The sequence below is a fragment of the Rasamsonia emersonii genome (assembly GCF_000968595.1).
Source record: "Rasamsonia emersonii CBS 393.64 chromosome Unknown ctg1118621760041, whole genome shotgun sequence".
NCBI lineage: Eukaryota > Fungi > Ascomycota > Eurotiomycetes > Eurotiales > Trichocomaceae > Rasamsonia > Rasamsonia emersonii.
The window spans coordinates 246,029-269,344 of record NW_013563246.1 but is presented as its reverse complement, the minus strand read 5'-3'; the positions used below and the strand labels follow the sequence as shown (position 1 = coordinate 269,344).

At 50.8% G+C, this 23,316-nt stretch overlaps 9 protein-coding genes across 9 annotated transcripts; 5 read left to right on the top strand and 4 right to left on the bottom strand.

The window, feature by feature from the left end:
* Positions 1–520: 520 nt before the first annotated feature.
* Positions 521–2,940, top strand: T310_2886 (uncharacterized protein; the record flags this gene model as incomplete). Its single annotated transcript, XM_013474318.1, has 13 exons — positions 521–526; positions 567–614; positions 945–996; positions 1,112–1,139; positions 1,310–1,337; positions 1,434–1,443; positions 1,518–1,524; positions 1,773–1,785; positions 2,014–2,038; positions 2,330–2,345; positions 2,454–2,460; positions 2,676–2,726; positions 2,782–2,940. 13 exons carry the CDS (start codon positions 521–523, stop codon positions 2,938–2,940), a joined length of 450 nt encoding a protein of 149 aa, XP_013329772.1.
* Positions 2,941–3,393: 453 nt separating this feature from the next.
* Positions 3,394–4,483, bottom strand: T310_2885 (aquaporin 3; the record flags this gene model as incomplete). Its single annotated transcript, XM_013474317.1, has 3 exons — positions 3,394–3,546; positions 3,595–4,141; positions 4,197–4,483. 3 exons carry the CDS (start codon positions 4,481–4,483, stop codon positions 3,394–3,396), a joined length of 987 nt encoding a protein of 328 aa, XP_013329771.1.
* Positions 4,484–6,244: 1,761 nt separating this feature from the next.
* On the top strand, positions 6,245–8,168 carry T310_2884 (Glycerol kinase; the record flags this gene model as incomplete). The annotated part of the gene is made up of 4 exons (XM_013474316.1): positions 6,245–6,381; positions 6,441–7,426; positions 7,481–7,647; positions 7,701–8,168. The coding sequence occupies 4 exons, from the start codon at positions 6,245–6,247 to the stop codon at positions 8,166–8,168; spliced, it is 1,758 nt and encodes a 585-aa protein (XP_013329770.1).
* A 482-nt stretch (positions 8,169–8,650) lies between these two features.
* T310_2883 (uncharacterized protein) lies at positions 8,651–9,994 on the bottom strand (the record flags this gene model as incomplete). The annotated part of the gene is made up of 7 exons (XM_013474315.1): positions 8,651–8,678; positions 8,735–8,901; positions 8,975–9,227; positions 9,294–9,634; positions 9,688–9,710; positions 9,773–9,861; positions 9,918–9,994. The coding sequence occupies 7 exons, from the start codon at positions 9,992–9,994 to the stop codon at positions 8,651–8,653; spliced, it is 978 nt and encodes a 325-aa protein (XP_013329769.1).
* Positions 9,995–10,277: 283 nt separating this feature from the next.
* Positions 10,278–11,389, top strand: T310_2882 (uncharacterized protein; the record flags this gene model as incomplete). Its single annotated transcript, XM_013474314.1, has 3 exons — positions 10,278–10,320; positions 10,379–10,416; positions 10,481–11,389. The coding sequence occupies 3 exons, from the start codon at positions 10,278–10,280 to the stop codon at positions 11,387–11,389; spliced, it is 990 nt and encodes a 329-aa protein (XP_013329768.1).
* A 1,290-nt stretch (positions 11,390–12,679) lies between these two features.
* Positions 12,680–14,489, bottom strand: T310_2881 (Unspecific monooxygenase; the record flags this gene model as incomplete). The annotated part of the gene is made up of 3 exons (XM_013474313.1): positions 12,680–13,559; positions 13,630–14,206; positions 14,330–14,489. The coding sequence occupies 3 exons, from the start codon at positions 14,487–14,489 to the stop codon at positions 12,680–12,682; spliced, it is 1,617 nt and encodes a 538-aa protein (XP_013329767.1).
* A 1,841-nt stretch (positions 14,490–16,330) lies between these two features.
* T310_2880 (Nuclear polyadenylated RNA-binding protein Nab2) lies at positions 16,331–17,926 on the top strand (the record flags this gene model as incomplete). The annotated part of the gene is made up of 1 exon (XM_013474312.1): positions 16,331–17,926. The coding sequence occupies one exon, from the start codon at positions 16,331–16,333 to the stop codon at positions 17,924–17,926; it is 1,596 nt and encodes a 531-aa protein (XP_013329766.1).
* A 465-nt stretch (positions 17,927–18,391) lies between these two features.
* T310_2879 (Protoporphyrinogen oxidase) lies at positions 18,392–20,354 on the top strand (the record flags this gene model as incomplete). Its single annotated transcript, XM_013474311.1, has 3 exons — positions 18,392–18,721; positions 18,798–19,490; positions 19,551–20,354. 3 exons carry the CDS (start codon positions 18,392–18,394, stop codon positions 20,352–20,354), a joined length of 1,827 nt encoding a protein of 608 aa, XP_013329765.1.
* Positions 20,355–21,847: 1,493 nt separating this feature from the next.
* T310_2878 (uncharacterized protein) lies at positions 21,848–22,468 on the bottom strand (the record flags this gene model as incomplete). Its single annotated transcript, XM_013474310.1, has 1 exon — positions 21,848–22,468. One exon carries the CDS (start codon positions 22,466–22,468, stop codon positions 21,848–21,850), a length of 621 nt encoding a protein of 206 aa, XP_013329764.1.
* Between the last annotated feature and the right edge of the window lie 848 nt (positions 22,469–23,316).

Genomic DNA, 23,316 nt, shown 5'->3' with positions numbered 1-23,316 from the left:
TCAAGATACTTTATAGCAACTGGTGGTAGCTTGACAGGTGCTGAAGGACAGCAAAAAGCTCAAGAGCATGAGGAGCAACTACAGGAATCATCTAGACCACGGACTCGAAGGCCACCAAGATGCAGTAATTGCAATCAAACAGGCCATAATCGGCTTAAATGCCCTAGTAAACAGTCTCCTTCTTTATATAGTCAAATTCATTAAATTTGGTTGCAAAATGCTTCAAGATTTACGGTTGTGTTGGTGGTTGAATTTTTTTCTCGGGGACCGCGCAGCTCGGTGGTCCGCGCAGCTCGGTGGTGGATTACGTTAATCAATCTTCTCATATTATATATATACTCTGTGCAATATTCTGCCCAGTTCAGGGGGAGAGAACGTTGGATTTAATTAAATAAAAATAAATAGTGAGAAATTCAAATCAGGGCGCCTGAAATGAAATAAAATAATTTCAATTAATGGAAATCTGGAAATCAGAGCGAACATAACGTAATTCGGTTTGATTTCAAAGTCGACAGCAACAATGTATGTATGTACTGTACTGTACATAGTATCATCGAGTAGATTAGCGTAACTATCATGATGAAATGAACGTCATTTCTAATGCAGGACAGAGGGTATGTATCTATGTATGCACTGTACTCGGTGGTACGTAGATACATACTTTTCTTTTGTGCATGTGTGTTCTTCACAGCTTTTTGCTTTCCGTTTTGCTTCTTTTTTTTTTGTTTTTTTTTGCACATACACAGCAAGGTAATCTTAATTTTAGATTCTGATCTAGCTCAGACAATCCAATTATGATTTTTTTTCCTGAACAAAAGAACTAAAAATCTAGAATTCTTAGACCTTCAGGCTGAGCTGAGCTAGGCTAGTCTCGTGATTGTAATGTAATACCATGGTTTTGTCTGTCTGTCCTGTTAGGGTTATCTGAAACGAAAAAAAAAAAGCCAAAACGCCCGCACGGGTTATCCTTGTATTTAGATCCGAAGAGAGAACTGCGTAAGTTACCGAGTCAAACACACAAAGAAAAACTGACTATGAGTAGAGGAAGGTACAAGAAGGTGGCTTTTCTTTCTGTCAAGGACTATTAAAGACTGACTAAATGACTAAAAAGGATCAATCGATCGAACGAACGATATATTGTATGTATTGGCATTACCCCTAACCACCAGACGGCACCACACCATACTAATAAAATGAGAAGAACAGAATATTATCTAGTATGCAGGCTTTTCATTAGCTGAAAACTAATTTCCATAATTGACGGATTTCTGTCACTTTTGTTGTTTTCTTTTTTTAACTTTCGTCGCAGGTACCTACCTACCTATTTACCTACTAGGGTATGTACCTGCCTACCTGTCTCCTTGCCTGAACTATACTAAACGAAACGAAACGAAGCTTAGGTAGGTAGGTAATTGTCCTATCTACCTAGACAGGAAGGTAATAGTATGTTAGTAATATTTTGCATTCTTATTGGCTAACTTTGTTTTTGTTATGTTGGGTATATATACCTTACAAAGGTGTTAGGTACAGATTAACTTCAACAATGGCGATGCTTTTTTTTTTCTGACTTTGAGACAAATCGAATCAAATCCAAGTTTTATCAATTAAATATGTAAGCTCGATACCAAGGACACGATCAGGACAGGACAAGACGGCTAGCTAACACGAAATACGGAATTCGAATAATAGAACTGAATCTGAATTAACTGAATTCAAGTGGATTAGACGAACTTCTGGTCTTATTTTCATGTACTTATTGTGACGATCTGCAGCCAGGTGTCTCAGGTAAGCGCGCACAGGATGTTGTCATGTGGGCAGTGTGGAAGGCGATGGCAGTTCTGCTAGGCAGTATTTTTAATATTTCCCTCATACTGACCTCCAACCCCTCCTTCTCCCTCCTTTCTTTCCTTCCCCAGCTTGGTCTCTTGTAGTTAAACCACCCCAAACTACTCAGATAGGAATGAGATTGGGTTCTGTCACACTTATATACAATACAGTATTATTAATTCGTAGAGCGAGAAAATTTTAGAGATGGACGGTATGTACGGAGTACTCCGTACATACATACAGTATGTACAGTAGTTAGTGAGTTCGTTACTATCGAGATCGATTGGAACATGTCTCACTCACATTTACTCCTGAGTACTGCCTTATCCACATGTTAGCTAACATACCTTTTTTTTTGTTTTACTTTAACTTTTTCCTTCTTTAACTCTTTTTTTTCGTTGTCTCAGTCTGTTTCTCTTTTTGTCCGTCAGCCCCATCTCATTTTTCCTACGCCAAACCTTTTTTCCCCCACATATCTGCCGAGGTACAATGTATGTATTAGGCAATAAGTGCCTAAGGTATGTAAGTACCTAACTTTGTACCGCAGGATAAGGTAACATCCGCTAAGGACTGCCTACCATGGTTAAGATAGAGTAAGCACGCTGCACATGTATACATACCTGCAGATCTACTGTACGTAGCAAGAATCTAGACTTGTGCGACAGAAAGAAAAAGGAAACAAAAAAAAAGTCAAAGCGCTCAGCTCAGCTCGTCTCATCTCAGCCGGGACTGGACTAACGAACGGTACTGTACATACAGTACATACATGGCCCCCAAATTACCAACAATACATCCATCATACATACATCCATCAGTAGTTAGGAGAATTATGCTCTCTTTGTGGACAGTACAAGACTTGTATCTTGGATAAGTGGGGTACATTATACCCTATCCAGTTGGTGCGGAGGAAATATTAACTCAGAACTAAATAATAGCTAACAGTAAACTAACTAGGTACTAACGACCTACCTAAGAAAGAAAGAAAGCAACGAAACCAATCGAATCAACTATCCTATATCTTCACGGCTATCCCGATCGGCACCAAAGTCGAATCCAGTCCAGTCCAGTCCGTCCTGTTGCACGGACGCCGTACTTCTGGACCCCCGGCCCTAAAGAAAGAAAGTTAAGCAAGTCGGTAAGACCGTAAGGCTAAGGCGAGGGGAGATAGGTAGATTTCGGCATTAGCGAGCAGGGTTTTCCCGGTTCATCGTTCACGGCCTGGTCTAGGCTGAAGGGCTTCAGGTATCCTAGTCTCGCCGTTCCCTTGTTTTCGGGATTATCCGGTTGGGGGGGCATTTATTGTCCGAATGGTCTTAACTTTTTTTTTCATGAGATCTTCACTGCCATGTATCTATCGACTATACGTAGATCGTCAAGTCTTTAATCTCTGAGTTTTAACTTCCGAGGTTTATTTCAGTCTTGGACAGACTCCGTAATCTTTATAAATTCCAACTGTTGAATACATACATCTCCAGCTATATAATTAAAAATGTTTCCGACTGATACAGATAATCTCCGTTCATCCGTATCCAACACCGATTCATAACTTTCAACTCCAACTTTCAACTAAACAATCTCCCCCTTTGCCAACCTGCCCGGCCGGATCAACCGCTTCAACCCCATCCACGGCGTGTTGACCGGGCTTTCGCCCGCATACAGGAACATATCATACAACCAGCCTCCGAAGGTAGTCCCGAAGAACGGAGCCACCATGGGAACCTGTGCACGCGTTAGAATGCCCAGAAAATACCGGTTCGGACGACATACCCAGAAATAATAGTTTCCTGCCGCCCATACTTCATGCCCGTATCCCAAAAAGTAGGATATCAATCGAGGACCGAAATCCCGCGCCAGATTGATCGCATAACCCGTCTCCCACCCGAAGCACGCCCCGATGCCGAAGATGACGAAAAACAACGCCAGCGGGGTCAGCGGCCCCGCCCCTAGGTTGTTGTCGTCTTTGAGTGCAAAGATCATAAACATCAGGATCGAACTGGCGATGAACTCGGAGAAGAATTGCCCCGTCTTGGTCATGAATGGAGCTGGGTACGTGCAAAAGATCCCCGCGGATGCATGGTCCGAGTATCCCGGCACCGTGCGAATGTTGGGCCCCCCTTCGAAAACATCAATGGCCGACTTGTAGTTGCCGTAGACAATGGCCGCACCGCACATGGCCCCGAGTACCTGCGCCAGCATGTAGGCGGGGAACTTGCGCCAGGGGAACTGGCGAAAGACGCAGTTGGCAAACGTCACGGCCGGGTTGAGATGGGCGCCAGATATCCCACTGACGTAGATTCCCAGCATGACGCCCAGTCTAGAAGTCCTTAATTAGTCAAGAAGCCATTTTCATCAAGGCTCGACTTGCGTACCCCCAACCCCAGGAAATAGATTGATAACTGCCCTTCTGCCCATTGCTGAGAGTCACCTGCGCGACCACACCGTCACCGAACAGGATCAGGATCATCGTCCCGAAAAACTCGGCGAAGGGTTCCCGACAGTAATGCCGGATGCGGCTCCAGAGCAATTGCCCGCGCAACTCATCCTCAGGATAGCTTTGCACATGCGGATCCGGAGTCTTCTGGTTGTCCACGTGGCAGGCAGTGGCGCCGCTCTCTGAGCTCTCTATCATTTCGATCGTGTCATCCTTGGCTGCCATTTTAGCCCAGAATATAATAACCTTGTAGATATGTATGAGGGACTTCGATCGCTACAATGTATATCACACATCACGGCACATACAGTACTTATAGCGCACGGCTATAGCAAGACATGCACGACCCGCCGAGGTACAGTCTGCACGGTCATCCTGCACCGTTGGATACACTCCACATCCTTTTACCAGTCATCGACGAATTCCTCCGGAATCCGCACTGCTAACCATCACAGATGATGACATCCCCCACCTGAGCGCGCAGAGGAGAAACGTCATGGTGGCGTCCAATCGAGGAATGCGGCCGAAACAGGGTTGCATGGATACCGTTCGACTGACAGCACAAAAGCATAGGGTTGTCTGGATGGATTCTGCAGGGTCCAATCCTTTTCACGCCTGGTATCTATCCATCCGGACCGGCGCGGCCGGACGGTCACACAAATCCAGTGCTAATCCTCCATAACGACCAGTCACCACCAGCGTGGTTGATCTTTTCTGACAGCATGTTAGATGATTGGAGAAAGATGCTGACGCCCAGCACGAGGGATTCATGACTTGACTTAGAAGGGAAAGTCCTCGGTAGCCGGCTCCTCTGGCTAGGGTAGAGCGCCAAGGGACGTCGCTCTCGGCATCGATGTTTTGCAGAACTCGTGCTCGAGCTCGCCACCCGAGAAGATTCCGCTGTTGTGTAATATTAAACAGCAGCCACTGACGCTGTGTGGGGTTGTCACATGTCCATTATACGTATGCATAAAGATATGAAGCCTTGGAATTCAGTCTGAGATGATGGAGGCAGTCTTGCAGACACCTCTTCCAGAATACCGCTATTTCCCTCGGGGAGACTGCGACGGGGCATGGAAGTTTCTGGTCTCGAACATTTCTTGAGGGGCAGTCCTGCCAATGATCGATCACATGTGTACCCCAGATTTCTTCGTTCTGGATCGTTTTCTGACGCTAACAGTATGCATCCTGTAGTTTGTTTAGTGGAGCAAGCTGACCGGCGGTTTCACAACGGGAAGTCTCCGTGCCGATCTCTTTGGCGTAGGGTCTGGATAGCGTCGTGCCGGGGCTGAACATCACATGGTGCAGTCGTAATAATTACGGCCAAATATGCCACTCGGAGTTCCAGCTGAGATTTCGATACTGTCGTCAGGCGTCCTGAGCGTCTTTTCTGGCCAGTTAGCCCCAGCGGCTGTCCGGAGGGTGATTCGTCAGTACCAATCCCATGAGACTCTGCCCTCCTCTATGACGGGGCCCCCTGCAGCGGCATTTGTGGCTTAGATCCAGAGAAAGCAGGAATGCACTGCCCTGTAGCTGTCTTCTGTGCGCGTTTTTCTTCGGCGGTCTTGGAGCGGGTGGACGGTGAAGAGGAGCCCGGTTCCCCTAACAGCTGCCCCGGCCTGGCCAATGAGGGCTTCCGCTGGCGCATCCCGGCGCCATCTCCGCATCGCTCGTGCCAGCAGAAGGCGTCAGATCCCCCCGGATTATTTCCCTTTAGCGATCAGCCTCAATCGGTCAGTAAAAATTACTAACCAGTCATGGGGCTATCGGGCGTAGCCCATCGCGGCGCCCTCGGCCGGGTGCAACCCCGTCCTCGACCCCGCAGACTCCCTGCAAACCGGAGACCTGTACAACCCGGCCTCGTACTCTTATAGATAACACTTGCCGCAGCGAGAGCAGCCTTCTGCGGGCAGGAAGACTGCTTTTCTGTCTTCTCCGGACGGCTCTATATACACCACAATCCCATTGTTAAGAAGGAGGCCCATCATGGCGAGCTCAACGGAGCTCTTTGTGGGCTCCATCGACCAGGGCACAACCAGTTCCCGCTTTTTGATCTTCAATCGAGACGGAGAACCCGTTGCCTCTCACCAGGTCGAATTTACACAGATCTACCCGAAGCCAGGGTAAGCCCAGAAGAACTGCTCCATCGAGTCCAGAGGAGCTGACGGCTGACGGTCCGCAGATGGCATGAGCATGACCCCCTCGAACTCGTGTCGTCCGTCGAGACATGTATCGACGAAGCCGTCAAGAAATTCGAGGCGCTGGGCCATTCCCGGACTAGTATCAAGGGAATTGGTATTACCAACCAGAGAGAGACCACTGTGCTCTGGGACGTCGAGACGGGAGAACCGTTGTACAATGCCATTGTCTGGACCGATACCCGATCGCAGGCCATTGTCCAGGAATTGAAGGCCCAGCCAGGAGCGGGCGACCTCCAGCAGATCTGTGGTCTCCCGCTGTCGACATATTCTTCCTGCACCAAGCTGCTCTGGATGCTGGAAAACGTGCCCAAGGTGAAAGAGGCGTACGATAAGGGCAGACTGGCGTTTGGTACGGTCGATACGTGGCTGGTATATCGCCTAAATGGCGGACCGCAGGCCAATGTTTTTGTATCAGATCCCACCAATGCCTCCCGGACCATGTTTATGAATCTAGAGACCCTCCGATATGATGACACACTCTTGGACTTCTTTGGTATCAAAGGCAGGGTGCATCTTCCTCAGATTGTCCCCTCCTCGGATCGGAAAGCATACGGGTCTATAGCTTCCGGTACGCTCGCAGGGGTGCCGATTGTAGGCTGTCTAGGAGATCAGTCTTCCGCATTGGTTGGACAAAAAGGATTCTCTCCGGGGATGGCCAAGAATACTTACGGCACCGGATGTTTCCTGCTATACAATGTGGGTGATAAACCGGTCATATCGAAACACGGTTTGCTGGCCACAGTCGCTTACCATTTCGACGGGAAACCGGTCTATGCGTTGGAAGGCAGCATTGCCGTCGCTGGTTCCGGCATCAAATTCCTCCAAAATAACCTCAATTTCTTCAAGGAATCCAAGGAAGTCAATGACCTGGCGTCGACAGTCGAGGACAATGGAGGATGCATCTTCGTCACCGCGTTCAGTGGGCTGTTTGCGCCCTACTGGATCGACGATGCCAAAGGCACTATCTGTAAGTCATGGCTCTGAACGGAACAGGGAAGAAGACCATCTAACGCGCAGCCAGTCGGCATTACTCAATATACCCAGAAAGGCCACATTGCTCGCGCCACCATTGAGGCAACCTGCTACCAGACCAAAGCCATCTTGGATGCGATGGAAAAGGACAGCGGACATGCACTGTCTGAACTCGCTGTCGATGGTGGCATGAGCAACTCCGACCTTGCCATGCAGGTACGTTCGCTTTGCAGGTGGTATGAATGGAAAACTCACTGGATCATGGCTAGATTCAAGCGGACTTGATCTCCATCCCTGTTTACCGTCCCAAGATGCGCGAAACGACAGCGCTCGGTGCGGCCATTGCAGCCGGTCTTGCTGTCGGTCTGTGGCGCAACTTCGCGGAATTGCGCGATATCAACCGGGCCGGCGGGGCGGTGTTTGAGCCCCAGATTTCTCCCGAAAAGGGTGCAGAAATGTTTGCCCGCTGGGAGAAGGCCGTCCACATGTCGAAGGGATGGATGGCGCAAGACAAGGAGAAAGAGCCCGCGCCGGCGCCTGCTGTCAAGAAGTCGTCCGCGGCAGTCAACGGGAATGGCGCTGTTAAGCCTGTCACTGCCAGTGGCCATGTCTTTGACGACCTGGATGAGGCGGACGAAGAGGATCTCCTGCTCGAATTGCGGAAGATTGAAATCCAACAGCGGTTGAAAAAGCTCCAGAAAGCTAAGGATCGAGCAAGGGCGACGAACGGCGCGTGATGCTCTTCATTGTATTTTGATTGATGTCAATTGTTTCTGTCGAGATGCTGCCATCTGCACACATGTATACAGATAAGTATGTATTTTGTACACAATAACGACGTGCACGACGTAGCTGCGTTCCTTGTCGCTGTAGTTTTGCAGCTGTTGTTCTCTGAGAGCGAAGGCATCGCGACAGAAAGAGCTAGCGTGCAGGAGCACGTGCCACCAAGCCTGTCTACAGATCAGACGAGTCAAGCATTCTCTCTGCCTTTCTTCAAGACACCTGAGGTTGAAACTAATTCCACGAATATGCATTGCTCGAAACTATGCTGAACGACTTGACAGAAATCCGCCCTGAAGCATGCCGCCCTTTCTCATTAAACAAAGGGTGTCTTCGTCAAACAAGTCAGGTGACAACTGTCTCCCACTCCCTCTCTTGTTACGTGTTAATGCAAACGTCCGTCCCAGATCCTTGACGCCAAACTCCAACCGATAGACACTCAAGGCTTTTGGCCATAGGCAATAAAACTGCATGCCGTCAATATGACCACTAGCCTGTCAGATCTGTCGCGAGGAAGACTCACAAATCCATCAGCGCATGGATCTGGGGATTCTTCAGATCCTTGCGCACGTCGACGAGGAACACCTCGACCTCTTCACGGGTCCATCCCAAGACATTGGTGAATAAACGCATGCTCAGCCCCGACAGGCCGTCGTGCAGTTGTGTTGCGTTGAAGAGGCCAATCTTTTTCTGCAGCGACAGACGACATCAGATCAGCAGTTGCTCGAGGTTCAGTCAGATAGCAGAGAGCCAGGACTCATACCAGCCTAGAATCTTTTGGCCAAGGCCCAATCGGGAGTACTTTCTTCTCGACGTGCACATTGACGAATCCTGCGTCTCTCATCCATTGTCCCAGCCGTCCCCCTGGGTTGAGAGTTCGCTGCCGTTTCTCACACGCCTCCCGGCAGTAATTCAACCACTTCAATAAAGGACAGTCCTTGGGAAGAGTGCCGTCTTGAGAATAGTAATCGGGATCGAAGTCGTGGAATTCAACCCACCCACCGGATTTGGTATGCCTGGGAAGTCAGGCTCAGCACTCAACGCCTCCCAGGGAATGTACGACGATGTGAACTATGACTTACTGAAAGCATTGTTCCATGAGTCTCGGCCAGTCTTGAATAGCGCCCGCCATGTATCTCGAATGGATGTAATCGAAAGGTCGCCTGAACGTCCAGTCCTCTTCGATGTCGTCTATCTCAAACTGGACGTTTGGCGGAACCATGATCGGTTGAGTCGGACTCAAGTCGATCCCGATGATTTCGGCACTGGGATAGGTATCTCCTATCTCGATGCACCAGAGGCCTGTGCCACAGCCGATGTCCAAGATCCGTTGGGGACTGTTGCCGATCGGAGCCAAATGAAGTCGGCCCTCCGTGACGAGGTTGAACATGGCATGTACCAGATCCAATCGATCGAGTTCATCCTAACCCACATCAGACCGCATACCCAACCCCATACCTACCGGGGAATACCAACCTCATCGTTCGGCCGGCTATACACTGCACTTGGATGAGCATCATATCAACTGACGAGAATTCCTCCGGAAGCACGGGGCTCTTACTGCCAGATTTGTATGCGTGATACTGCCGGCCATTTTCGACCGGATAATTGAAGATGCTCGAGCGGAGTGATGACGTTGAAGAGCCTTCTCTATTATCAGGTCAACAAATATTGCACGCCACAGCAGAAGGGGGTCTCAGATCAACAATTCGGCATATCCCTCGTCATTTTCATCCACCGAGACAGCTTGTTCCCTGTCCTCCACTGGTTCATGTCCGGCCATCTTGTCTCCCGGGATGAATCGGCGGTTCCATGGCTCAGCGCGGCACCGTTTTGGGGGGCCCCAACCCGCCGCTGTCGTCGGCAGATGGGTCGGATCCATCCATGGTTCTCTTCGCTGGATGCTACCTCCTCTGATATTCTCGCACCAATTGGGCAAGAATATTTCGCTGTGTTAACTCTCTGTTGACCTGTTTCTCCTGGCCTGTGTGGGCCAAGAGTTGTGCCAAGATTACGGAATTTTGGTGTCCTGATATGCCGCAAGACCAAGACAATAATAGACAATAATGGCGACCACGGCCTCGTTAAAGGTTATCATCATCGGAGCTGGTTAGTATCGGACTTGCATTCGCCATTGCACACTACAGGCAGCCTGACTTCGACTAAGGGACGACCGGACTCCTTCTTGCCCAAGGGCTCAAGCAGGTATGCGAACGAAGCATTCCCTAGGATAATATCTTTACAATAAATATGCTTAAATTGTGTCCAGCTAGGCATTGAGTATCATATCTTCGAACGGGAGGATGCCTCAACCTACAAGACCCGGCCCCGGGAATGGGGGATGACGCTGCACTGGGGAACAGAATACATATCGAAATGCATCCCGCCCCATCTCATGGCGCGGCTCCAAGAAATCTGCTGTGATCCTTACTACAATGGCCAGGACGAGGCCATACCGCATCATAACGGCGAGACCGGCGAGCTCTTGTTTGCCATGCCCAAGAAAATCACCACTATCACGAAAAGTCCAGACGGCCGCGGTGTGACTGCGGGTTTTGAAGACGGCAGTTCGGTCTCTGGGGATCTCGTGGTCGGTTGTGACGGTGCCAAATCCACTGTTAGAGAGCTGCTGGTCGGAAAAGAGGCCGCACAGGTTGTTTCGACTGACATCCACATGTTCAATTTCACCTGCTCGTACAGCGCAGAGACCGCCCGATTTCTCCGGATGCGGCACCCGATCCTGAAGAACAGCTACCATCCCGACATCAACACCATGTTCCTGCTCACCATCCAGGATGTGCCATCGCCATCCGCGCCGGAAACCTGGAAGTACCAGCTGTTCATGTCATGGTCGGGTTCGCCCCGCCCGGAGGATTTCCCGGACCAGGCCTCGCGCACGGCGTTTTTCAAATCTCGCGCTGAACACTGGGCGGAGCCCTGGCGGACCGCTGCCCGCGAAGTGCCCGACGACATTACCTTCCCGACGGATCGCTGCAGCATATGGACGCCGTCGTCGAGCTGGTCGGAAGCTCCCTTGGCGGGCGTGGTGACGATCGCCGGCGACGCCGCGCATCCGATGGCGCCGCATCGCGGGCAGGGACTGAAACGCCCTCCAAGACGCGACGCAGCTGGTCGAGCAGCTGAAAGCTGTAGCGGCGGGGGAAAAGACGCTGGCTGACGCCGTGCGGGCGTACGAAGAGGAGATGCGGGCGCGCGCGGTGGAAGAGATCCCCATCTCGCTGAAACAGGCGCAGATGGTACACAACTTCGACACCCTGATGCAGTCACCCATGGTGAAGTTGGGATTGCACAAGGCGAAGGAGGCCGAGCAGAAGATGGCGGCAGCAGCAGCAGCAAGCAACTAATAAGAAACAGAACGATGGCAGTGTCCAGCGATAGACGAGTCAACAAAGTGCGACGCTGCATGCTACTTCCAAAGCCAAGCAGCTACATCCGCAAATCGTCATTAGAACGGATGATAATCGACAGTACGATATTATGCATGTGCATTGTCGATTCTTCTCGCGACCACATACCCCATTCAGTCTTACTCAGTCTTTGGATCTGCACTTCCATCCAGCTTGCAATCATACATACATACTTACATACATACCAAAGCAAGTTTTGCCTTTGTTGTTTCTCCCCTTCCTTTCATTCTATGAATATTTGGAGATGTTTCTCTCTTAACAACATAACCTGCCACTGCCAGTTTCTACATACGTACGTACATAGATACATAAAGTACCATACCAGACCTTCCTTGCTATTGATTACCTACCTCCATCTCAGCCATAGCTAGGTAACTACCTACACAATACATGTTAAAATTTAAAATTTTTTTTCCCCTCCCTTTTGACTTGGAACTACCAGCAACGCAGGCATAGTAGCAGACTTGAGTAGACTTGAGCACACTCGAGCAGACTCGTTTTAAGGAGACAGTCCATAGCGATAATAAATGATAATAACGTCAATATTTATAACTTCAGGTTAAGCCAAGACATAAGGATAAGAGGGGACAGGATAGATAATAAAAAGCTAACGGTGTTCAGTAAATAGCATTCTTTTTTCTCCCCTGCTTAGATACATGAGGTTATATATTTATATATACACATAGATACAAATATTGTTCAAGAAAAAAAAGACAGAGAAAGACAATACTACATACATCATTGGGGATCGTCATAAAAAAAAGAAGAAAAAAGGGAAAAAAGAAAAAAAAAGAAAACGAAAACGAAAACGAGAAGAAAGGGGGAGGAGGTTCATATATATATATATCAAGCACATGGTATCGGGTCGTAGCGTATCGTATCATATCATGGACATGGTAGTATGTATGTATGTATATAAGTGAGTGGGTGGGTTTGTGAGAGGGTTGGTGGGAGGGGAGTAAATAAGGGAAATAATAAACAACAAATAATAAAGAGAGGAGACGAGAAGAAGAGAAGAAGAAATAATTTCACATCCAACTTCACATTTTATTGCTCTCCCCCTCCCGCAAAAACACACAATTCATCTCCGCACCCGGCGTGAGAGTGACCTCGAACTTCATCGGCGGATCCTCGACGCGGTCCTTGCCTGTGACCGGCATGGCGACGACCCGCTCGTACGCCTGGAAAATGCGCACCAGCGTGTAGCCCATCTCCAGCATGGCGAACTGCTGCCCGATGCAGATGCGCGGCCCGCCGTTGAACGGGATGAACTGCCATGGCTTGGGCTGCCAGCCCGACGTCCACCGGTCGGGGATCCATCTTCCGGGGTCGAAGTAGCGCTCCGTGCCGAGGTCCTCCGCGTACAGGTCCGGCCGCCGCTGCATCATGATTGTCGAGTACACGACGCGCGTGTCGCGCCGGACGCCGATGGGCGAGAGCCCGTCTGGCCCGCCGCCCCGCGGCAGCGTCGTGTCGCGCAGCGAGTAGCGCACGTTGAAGGGCACGACGGGGTAGAATCGCAGGGTCTCGTTGATCACGGCGTTGAGGTACTTCATCTCCTTGAGGTCGGTGTAGGTCGGCTTGCGTGCGGAGGCGCCCAGGCCGAGGCGCTGCGCGATCTCGGACCGCAGCCTCGCGACGACTTCGGGATGGCGCCCCAGCTCGAATGTGCAGAAGGACAGCGTCACGGCCGTCGTGTCCCGGCCGGCGAGAAGCACCGAGACCAGCTGATCGCGCAGGACGCGCGGGTCGCGCGTGAACCGGGCCAGGGCGTCGAGGAAGGTGTCGCTCTTCGACAGCTTCTTGTCCAGCTCCTCCGGACTGAGCGACAATACCTTTTGGATGAACGGCTGGATGAAGTCATCCATGACTTTGAGTTCCTGGCGGAACTTCCTGCGCGACATGAACGGGCTGAGGGGGCTGCAGTACATACAAAGGATCGACTGTTAGACAGTGATGTTGATGTACACTGACTTGTTAGACGACTTACCCCATTCGGAAATATTCGGACTGTCTGGCCTGCACGTATCGAAAAGCCTCCGCGAACCGCACCGTCGGATTGTCCAAGCTGTTGGTGCCCTCTCCCAGCAGGTAATCCGTCGCGGCGTCGAGGGTGTAGCGGAAGTAGAGTCCGGATACCTCGACAATCTTAGTTCCCGTCGGCGAGGCGCTGCCTCCCAGGAGGCTGATCAGTTTCTGGACGTTCTTTTCGAAGATCTCGGTGTCGACGATGCGGTCGCGCACGAACATGGGCCGGATCAGGTGCCGGGAGGCCGACCAGAGCTCCCCGTCGGTGGTGAAGATGCTGTCGCCGAGGAACTCCCTCCATTGCTGGTGAAAAGGCTCACCTTTTCCATAGTCGGCGAACTGGCCGGTCAGAATCGCTTTGATGTTTTCCGGATCAAAGGTGAAGATGATCCGGTTCTCTGTCAGCGAGTTGATTTCCACCGTGGTGGGAAGATGGGCGAGACGATTGGCTTTTTGGGTGGCTTCCAGAGACTCTTTCCAGTGTTCCAAATCCCTGAACTTTCTGCTGGCTTTGAAGCCTTTGTAAATGAAATCGGCAGCTGGAAATGCACATCAGTTTGTGGTCTACTGGTTGGACTCATACTGGGAAAGATATAGGACGAAACGACACGCTAGTCGCTAAATAAAATGACAGGACGAAACACTCTCCGGGAGATACTCACCAACAGGAAGATAGGTTGGAATCTCTGGAGCTCTAGAGCCCAAGCGGGCGACCTGCATGGAGACTTGCAACTTTCTCGCCCAGAACAGAACGGTCAATAAGACCAGGAGGCCCAAGGCGGCCTTTCCAGGCGAGAGCGTCGCCAGGATCGCTTCGATCATGGTTTGCGATCCTGAAGATCAACGACTGGTGATCTGTAGTATTCTGTGAGGGAAAAGCAGATGTTGCAGAGGTCAGCTTCGACCGATGACGACAGCACACTATCTTGAAGCCTTATATAGTAGAGAGTATATAATTTGGATTCTCCAAGAAACCAACGATTAAACAGCAACAAAGGATAAAGTAGAATTAGTATAGGGGTAATACTGACGAGCCATTAGATATATTCTCCCCTTACGGTGTATATACGAATTAGCATCTCCACGGGGTTGATAGGAGATCATATAGGGAACTGCGGGGAAAACTATCCGCGAAATCCGAGACCCGTGGTAGCGTCTAGCTGACAAACCGCTGGACGCTAATTTCATCCCACGGTAGCCTATTTCTTTTGACTGGAGCATTCGTCCTGCTTTAGAGAGCTTGAACTCCACGGGGAAGAGGCCTGGGGATTAACTGCCTAAGGCGACTGGACATTCTCAGGCTGATTCCCATGGTGGCGGAACTCGGAACTCGGTCTCCACGACGAGTGGATTGTGGTTGAGTCAATTCTCTGGTTCGACATGAGGCTGTAGTCACTGAATACTACTATTAAGTCAGTACTAAGTAGCCGTTGGCCTGCATGCAGTTACGTACATTAGAGGCATGTCCGGGGTACTCCCTGACCGACAGCCGACGCCCGAGCGTGCAGAAATGGAGGGATCGTGCCAAGTTGCGAGCTGCATAACGGTGCGGAGTTGTGGGGTCTTTGAAAGCAGTCATTGGCAGCTATCCCTGTAAAAAAAAAAGTCTAATTAATTCAAGCAGAGTCTGTCGACAAAGATAATAGACTTCCCTTCTTTCCAACTAGGCAGAACTGTTATCGCGATGCACGTGTCAACCCACGATCCCTCGGCGCGGTCGGGGCTCGGAAAACAAGACTGCATGGCATTATTAACCTCGTAGTAATATTAATTGAGCCCGTCCAACGAAGGAACAGTTATCGATTCGATCGATTGGAGGCTTTTTCTGGTTCGAATGCACAAAAAGGGGAGTCGTATTTCTCCAAGGCTGCAGGTCGTGGTTGGGTTCGAAATTGAGTGCTGACTGCACGTGCGCTTCGTGTGACATCAGATTTTCTAGGAACGTCAATATTCATTTCTCAATATTCATTTCCCCTTGTTATCGCATCCCTAAAACTGGCTATCCAGTACTTGGTAACCTGCAATGGAGATATTTGTCTACCTCTCTACAATCAGAAGATTAGAAATAGGAACTGGCTATCTGGCTATAAGTTGGCCATTGCCAGGCCTGATACAAAATGCCTAGGCATATTAGTAGGAATATTTATTAGCAGTAATAATATATTGGGAATATCTCTAAGCATCCATGGGAATTACTCTGTAAGTTTATGTGTAATCCTCCAAATTTCCAGTGACTGAACAGACGATAATACTGATGACTAATCACACAGGATGGTTGGGTATTACCGTGACTATTGTGGCTGTTCAATACTGTGGCGGTGATGGCTGTGGCTGCTCTTGTCTTGGCCCGCTCAACCACCGCCGGAAGGTGATCACCGGCTTTCATCATCCCAGTCCCGCGCGACCTGAAGGAACGCACGCACCTCCCCCATTATCGTTCCTGTACTGTATTCGCCAGTTCTGGGTTCTCATCCTGTTATCTCACGGCCCAGGTTGATGGTCTATTCGTTATTTTCGGTGCCTATTCTATTTTAGTGATCTGGTTCACCCAGGTGGCGTGGGAAGAAAGCTCTTCCCTCGACACATTCTTATCTTCTGCTGTCTCTGGTCTCCCAGATCACATCGTCTTGTTCGTGTTTCTTTGACTGCAAGCTCTGTGAAACATGCCACCTGTGGTGACCCTGGGCACGCCTCTGGCGGAAGCCCTAAGCAATGTTGTGCAGCCCAAGCTGGTGGAAATGGGATGGAGCGCTGATGGCGGCGAGGACTCGGCTCTAACAGAATACGTGATTCTCATGCTTGTCAACGGCAAAACCCAGGAGCAGATCGCATATGAGCTTTCAAACGACCTTCTCAACCTGGGTGAAGGTGACACGCAAGCTCTTGACTTCTCTCGCTGGCTCTTCGAACAGGTCGAGATTCTTGATAAACAGATCAACGGCGCGTCCTCTACCTCCGAACAACCTCCCTCTACGCAAGCCATCCCATCCTTCAATGACCAAGGAAACGCCCCATCTCAACAGAACCAGCAGGATGCGGAGATGGGTGAAGCTTCGGGTCAAGGCGACTCTGTGTATGTATACCCCAGTCCTTTGACTCCATGCAAATCCCTGACTAACCGCGACTGGACTAGGCCAACGGGTCCTCGAGCCATGCGCAATGGCAGACAAGGTGGACGAGGCCGACTACTAGGCCAGATCAACAAGAACATGGAGCGAAGCGGCGATTCGATGCTCCATCGCGTTCGCGCTCAGCCCGGGTTAGGGCGCATCAATTCGCACGCCCGTGATTTTCACAAGGGTCCCAGAGGTCCACACGGAAGAATGGGCCAAGGTCGACAAATGGGAGGAATGGGTCACGGGATGCAGGGTGGACAGATGCAGGGCTCTCCAGCAGGCAATATCATGCAGATGAGCCCGGAGAACCAGATGCAGCTCATGGCTCTTCTCGAAGAGCAAGCGAGAATGATGGCCCAGCTCATGCCCGGCTTTATGCCCCCTGCGGTGAACCCGAATTTCCAACAAGGTGCACAGGGTCAGCAGGGTAAATCTCTTTTTGAACGAGTCGAACAGCCGCAGCGCAACAAAGGGGGCGACTTCGCCGCCCGGGCGGCACAGAATGGAATCTCGGTCAAGAAACCTGATGAGCAGACGGCGCCCGATGGAGAGATGGACACGACTGCGGATCAGACTCAGAAGGATGGTGAAAAGGGAGAAGTCAACACGGACACTGTCTGTCGGTATAATCTACGGTGTACAAAGAAGGATTGTCCTTATGCACACCAATCACCTGCTGCGCCCGAAGGCATTCTTGTCGACGTGACGGATACCTGCCCTTTTGGTCCCGCATGCAAAAACAAGAAGTGTACTGGACGTCACCCATCTCCAGCCTTGAAGCAAGCTCATCAAGCCGAAGAAGTTTGCCGCTTCTTCCCTCACTGTGCAAACCCTCACTGTCCATTCAAGCATCCTAGCATGCCATTATGTCGCAACGGTGCTGATTGCAATGTCCCTGGATGCAAATTCACCCACCTTACGACGCCATGCAAATTCCATCCCTGTCTTAACCGGAATTGTCCCTACAAACACAAGGAGGGCCAGAAAGGCAATTTTGCAGACAAAGTGTGGGTTGCGGATGACAAGAAGGAGAAGACCCATGTCAGCGAAAGGAAGTTTGTTGCAGATGAGAATGCGGAGGAGGAGTTGATCAAGCCCGGCGCGGCTCCTGAAGGCTCCCAAGGCCAGGAGCTGATCACTTGAGATGGAAGGAGCTGAGAATGATACTCTGCAGCTTGCGCGGGGATTTTGCAGGCTGGCCATTGACCACACCTTTTATTTCATTTTCTTGTTCTGATTCCCATGGGTTTTGTTATCATGTATTATCCTGCAACGGGCGGACGAGACTTGGGAAAAAGGGGCGTTGAATGTATGTACATTGAATTCTGATTTAATGAACTCGGGAGAATGCAGAAGCGTTAAGACTTGGTGTGAAGTCATTGTAACTGCCCATGAAGGAGTGTAAATGAGTATGTAGCTATGTGGTTGACGTCGTAGCACTCTAGTGTGCCATCCTGCTTATTACGTATGCACGTGCCGTAACTTTCAGCGCGGCGGTAATTACTGAACCTCGCCGACGGAGCTCCGCCGCAGCTTTCTTTTCTTTGCTCTCTTTGCTGCCCCTCGAGTCACTCGGTCAAACGCGTTCTGGCATGCCTGTCTTCGGCAATGCAGAAACCATGTCTTGTTAGCCATGCATTCCGGACGATTCGACGACAATTGACAGTCCTTAATCATGGCCGCAGCCGGTCCGTCCACTCGCGTGCTAAACCGTTCGACGCCGCCGTCATAGGCGGCGGGATCACAGGCCTCACCACCGCCTACAGGCTGGCGAAGGACCCGGATTGCACCAAGGTCACGCTGTACGAGAAATCTTCCCGGCTGGGCGGCTGGTTGCAGTCAGAGACGGTGGATGTCGATGGTGGGCAGGTCGTCTTTGAGTATGGACCGCGGACGTTGAGGGTCGGGATGCCAGCGTGCCTCCCCACGCTGGACTTGGTACGGATGTGCTGGTGAACCTGAGCCTGCTATATGTAATGAGAGGCTGATTGCTAATTCATTATCGTTGCTATAGCTTCTGGACCTGTACTTGGAGGATCAAATCCTAGTCACGAGTCGGAAGTCTCCTGCCGCGACGAATCGCTACATCTACTATCCGGATCATCTCGTGCGTGTGCCGTCTGCGAACCCCAATCTGGGGGTCTTCGGGAATTTTTGGAATAACACGAAAGCCCTTATCACCGAGCCAGTGTTCGAGGAGTTAATGTGGGGTATGCTCACCGAACAGGCGAGGCCAGCGGGAGAGGATGCGTACCGGAATCAGGACGAGTCAGTGGCAGACTTTGTCGCCAGGAGAACAAGTTCGAAAGTTGCTGATAATGTGGTCTCTGCCATTTACCATGGAATCTTCGCGGGAGACATCTATAAACTCAGCGCGCAGACGCTGATGGGTCCATACCGAGACCTTGAAAAGAACGAGAAGCGCGTCATGTCGTCATTTTACGAGCTTCAGAGGGATGGGAAGAGATTTATTGCTACAGACGACATGCTTGCTATGCATGCCGTCGAACATGAACGGCCCCAGGATCATTGGCGGTCTCTTAGTCGGCTTGTGCAAGGCTCAAGTGTCTTGACCTTGAAGAACGGACTGGGCGAGCTAGTCAAGGAATTGACAGCTCGCCTCAAAGAGATGCCTGAAAAGGTTGAAGTATTGACTGACACAGGCATTAGTGCCATTAGCAGGAACGAAGAAACGTCTGAATTGACGGTAGGTAGACTGAGACGAGCGTGTCGATATCTTGAGACGACGATCTAATCTCATCTGCAGGTTCGATTCGGAGAGGGCAACTCTAGAACTCACAATCGCATCGTTGCTACAGCGCCGGCGCCTGAATTGGCCAAGATCATTCTAGCGGGTGCTGAAGGTGACCAGAAAGTACCTCACCGCACTGCGAGACTACTTCAGCAGCACGACTATGCCGTGACCGTGATGGTCGTGAACCTGTACTACGACAAGCCGGATTTGATTCCATATCACGGTTTCGGTTACCTCATCCCTCGGTCGATCCCGTTTGATCAAAACCCCGAACGGGCACTCGGGGTCATATTTGGCACCGACACGAGCGCCGGCCAAGACACTGCGCCCGGCACCAAGTTCACCGTCATAATGGGGGGGCACTGGTGGGATGGCTGGCTGGAGTCAGACTATCCGGACGCGGACTCGGCGATTTCAATGGCACGGTCATTACTCGAGCGCCATCTCGGCATCAAGGAATCTCCCGCCGTGGCAAAGGCTCAGCTGCAACGCAACGCGATCCCGCAGCACACCGTGGGCCATCTCTCCCGCATGGACGACCTGTCCCAAGCCGTGCGCGAGGAATTCAACCAGCGCCTGACCCTAGCCGGGAACTGGTACAACATCAACGGCATCGGGGTCACGGACTGCATCTCGCAGGCGTACCTCGCCGCGTCGTACGGCGTCGGCGCCCACCGGCCCGATCTCTCGGGCAAGATGACCAAGCCGCTGAGCCGGCTGAACTACCGCGACTGGGACCTAGAAGGGGGCATCGCGACGGCGCCGGTGCGGTACTTTGTCGGAACGCCTGAAGATGCGGCGCTGTATTTGGACTGAATTGAATTGAATTGAATTGCTCAGAAGTACAGAGTAATATTATCATTTGTTTCTTCTGTCTAGTCTAGCAGGATAGTCATGGTCATGTGCAGATCCTAGCGAAGAGCGCCTCGCATTGGGAATTTTTTTTTCTTTTCTTTTCTTTTCTTTTCAGGTAGTCCAGTGCGGGTTCGCGATTGAGACAAAAAAAAACAAAAGCGCCTGATCTACCTACGAGTACGAGTCGAACTGTAGACCTTGGAAGGGAAGGGGAGGGGTTATATATCAGTAATAAGGAAAAGAAAGACCCTGGTAACACCCCCCAAGGGCTCGTCTCGTGGTTGAATTGAGTGGGAAAAGAAAAATGGCTGTTATGAATGAGTGCCTCCTTCCCGGACCCATCTATCTATCTCCCTGACCCTCTTGAGTCCGTCCCTTGGGGGAGAGCTTGGCTGGGTTGTCACCCGGTCAGGTCAGGTCAGGTCAGGTCAGGTCAAAGCAACGGAATGGAATGGCGGCACTGTGGGCGCTCCGCTCACTCAGTTGAGCTTCTTCTCTTCTCTTCTCTTTTCTTTTCTTCTTTGATCGGTTCTAGTTGTGTGTATTGATACTGAGACAGCTCAGTGAGAAGAAGGCCTTAGGATCCGTTTTGGGAAACGTAACAGGCTGTCGATTAGATATTAGGTAGGTATTAGGTAGCCGGGAAAAAAAGGGGAACCGAGGCTTTGACTGTATATGTTGTATATGTATATTAAGTAGGTAGGTAGATGAGATAGATAGATCACTTGAGGTCTTGAGGTATCCCAATGCTAGGTAGGGTTCAATTCAATTTAATTGAGGTCTAATTTTTTTTTTGGATTTGATACATAGCTAGCTAGCTAGAGTACTGTATGTACATGAATAGGTATGCTAAGCATTGATCGAGCATGAAGCTACTCTGCTTTACTCTGCTTTTTTCGCCGGTTGAGTTGAGTTCCAAAGCGGGGTATCAATTCCATTCTCCAGTCCCCCTCCTAGCTGGAGTGTTTCCTCTTCTTTTGTGAATATTTGCTTGCTTAGCCGGGGTGGGAGAATAAATTCGGCTAGAATCGAGTAGTAGTAGTAGAGGTAGTAGTAGAGGGAGCAGTAGTAGTAACAGTAGTCGTCGTGTCTATTTCCATCCGGGTCACTGCGAGAGAAAGCGTGGCTCACTCGGGAGGGTGGTGATTTATTTTTGTCTTTTTTTTTGTCCTTCGTTGAAATTCTCCCGAGGATCCAGGAAAGTATGGTATGAGATGGTAACGAGCTTCGCGTTCGAACTTCGAAGCTATCCACTGTATCACCGGTCGGATGAAATTGTTGTACTGTCTCGTCTGCTTGCAATATTTCAGGGCGTATGCCTCTGGCCATTTCGACACAAAACACAAGTGTAGTCGATATGGCGTTGATAGTTTTTGCTGTTGCTGAGGCCCTTTGTTGAGGTGCACCGTTTTGAAGACAAGGCGCCATGGCTCACAGGATTTCCGTGGACCTATCTATCCCTCGACGGAGGCTTTCTTCTCCTCGTCCGCGTCAAAGCCTAAAGATTCCAACTGGCGGATGATCTCGTTGATCTTGATCACTTTCTCCAGTTGCTCTGGGAGTAGAGACTCGCCCTTATCCTTCTTGTCCCGTAGTTCTCGTGCCTGTCTGAGCTTCTTCCTCAGGTTGCGGACCTTCTTCTCCTTCTCTGCTTCTGGGTCGACGGCAGGCTGCTCCTCTTTCGTCTTGTCACCGTTGGTCTGAGCGGCGCTCGTCACGTCTTTCTGGTCTGTCGCTGACGCTGCGTTATCCTCGCCAGCACCTGCTGCTTTGGCTCTCTTCTTCGCCTCTCTTCTCTTGGCGTTCTTGTTGCTGACAGGCGTTCCACTCTTCGGCTGCGGGCTATCCTTGAGACCTTCTGCACCGGGGACGAACGAGCCGCGCTTCTTCCAGGCCTCTGCAGCCGGGTTCTTGTAGACTTCGATATCTTCTGGAGGGCGGTACCCGGGACGAATGCGGATTTCTTTGCGCATAGAGCCGTCTGCGCGCATAGAGGATGGAACGCGTCGTTCGCCAGTCACGGCATCAACGACTATGCCGGACGACGAGACTTTGTTCTGCGGTGCAGAAGACATGGTGGTTTTGGTTTATGGCTGACGAGAGCGCGAGGCTGTTGGGAGGGAGTGTACCATGCAGTGTGGGTGTATCGTGGTAAAGAGAGTCAGTGAATTTATACGAGGCCGACAAAGAGAAGCAGGTCTTGCTGCAAGACAAGGGCGAAATAATAAGTGTCTTGGACTTGCATTCACCATGTGGCCGGGGGAGTGCCGTTGGTGATGTCTGCCGGGTGCGCGTGGGTGGGCCAATCAGCGAGCCGGGGATTCCCGGCTACGGGACGCTTTTCGCGTTCGGCCGCCAACTTCATCCGCAACCTCGACAGACGACCTTTCACTGCCCGATACCAGCACTGTCTCGTCTCTCGACTCCTCCACTTCCTCTCCTCTGTCATAGTCGCCTCTGTCAAAATGGCTGGCGTAAGTTATACCCGTTGCTGTGTGCTCTCTGGGGTTCAATGGCTAACTCGCGAGCTTTTCGGCCCAGTTGTCCTCGTTCATCTACCAGCAAGTCTCCCTACGTCCAATGCCGACCATGACGTACCAGCCAGACTCGCCTTGCTAATCGATCGATGCTATTTTCTAGGACCTTCATTCAGAGGAATGCGGTCTTCCTGACCACCATCTTCACTAGCGCCTTCGCTTTCGAGATGTATGTCTTGTTCCGTCCGTGTCGGAATACGGCGGTTTCCCTCTGTTCCCAAGAAACAGGCGGCTAACTTTTGGTTCGCGGTAACAGTGCATTCGACACGGCGTCGAACAAGATCTGGGACTACATGAACCAGGGCGTACGTTATGACTGATCCATTCAGAGCGAGATTGGAGAACACCCAGCTGATTCACCTGTACAGCGGCAATGGAAGGACATC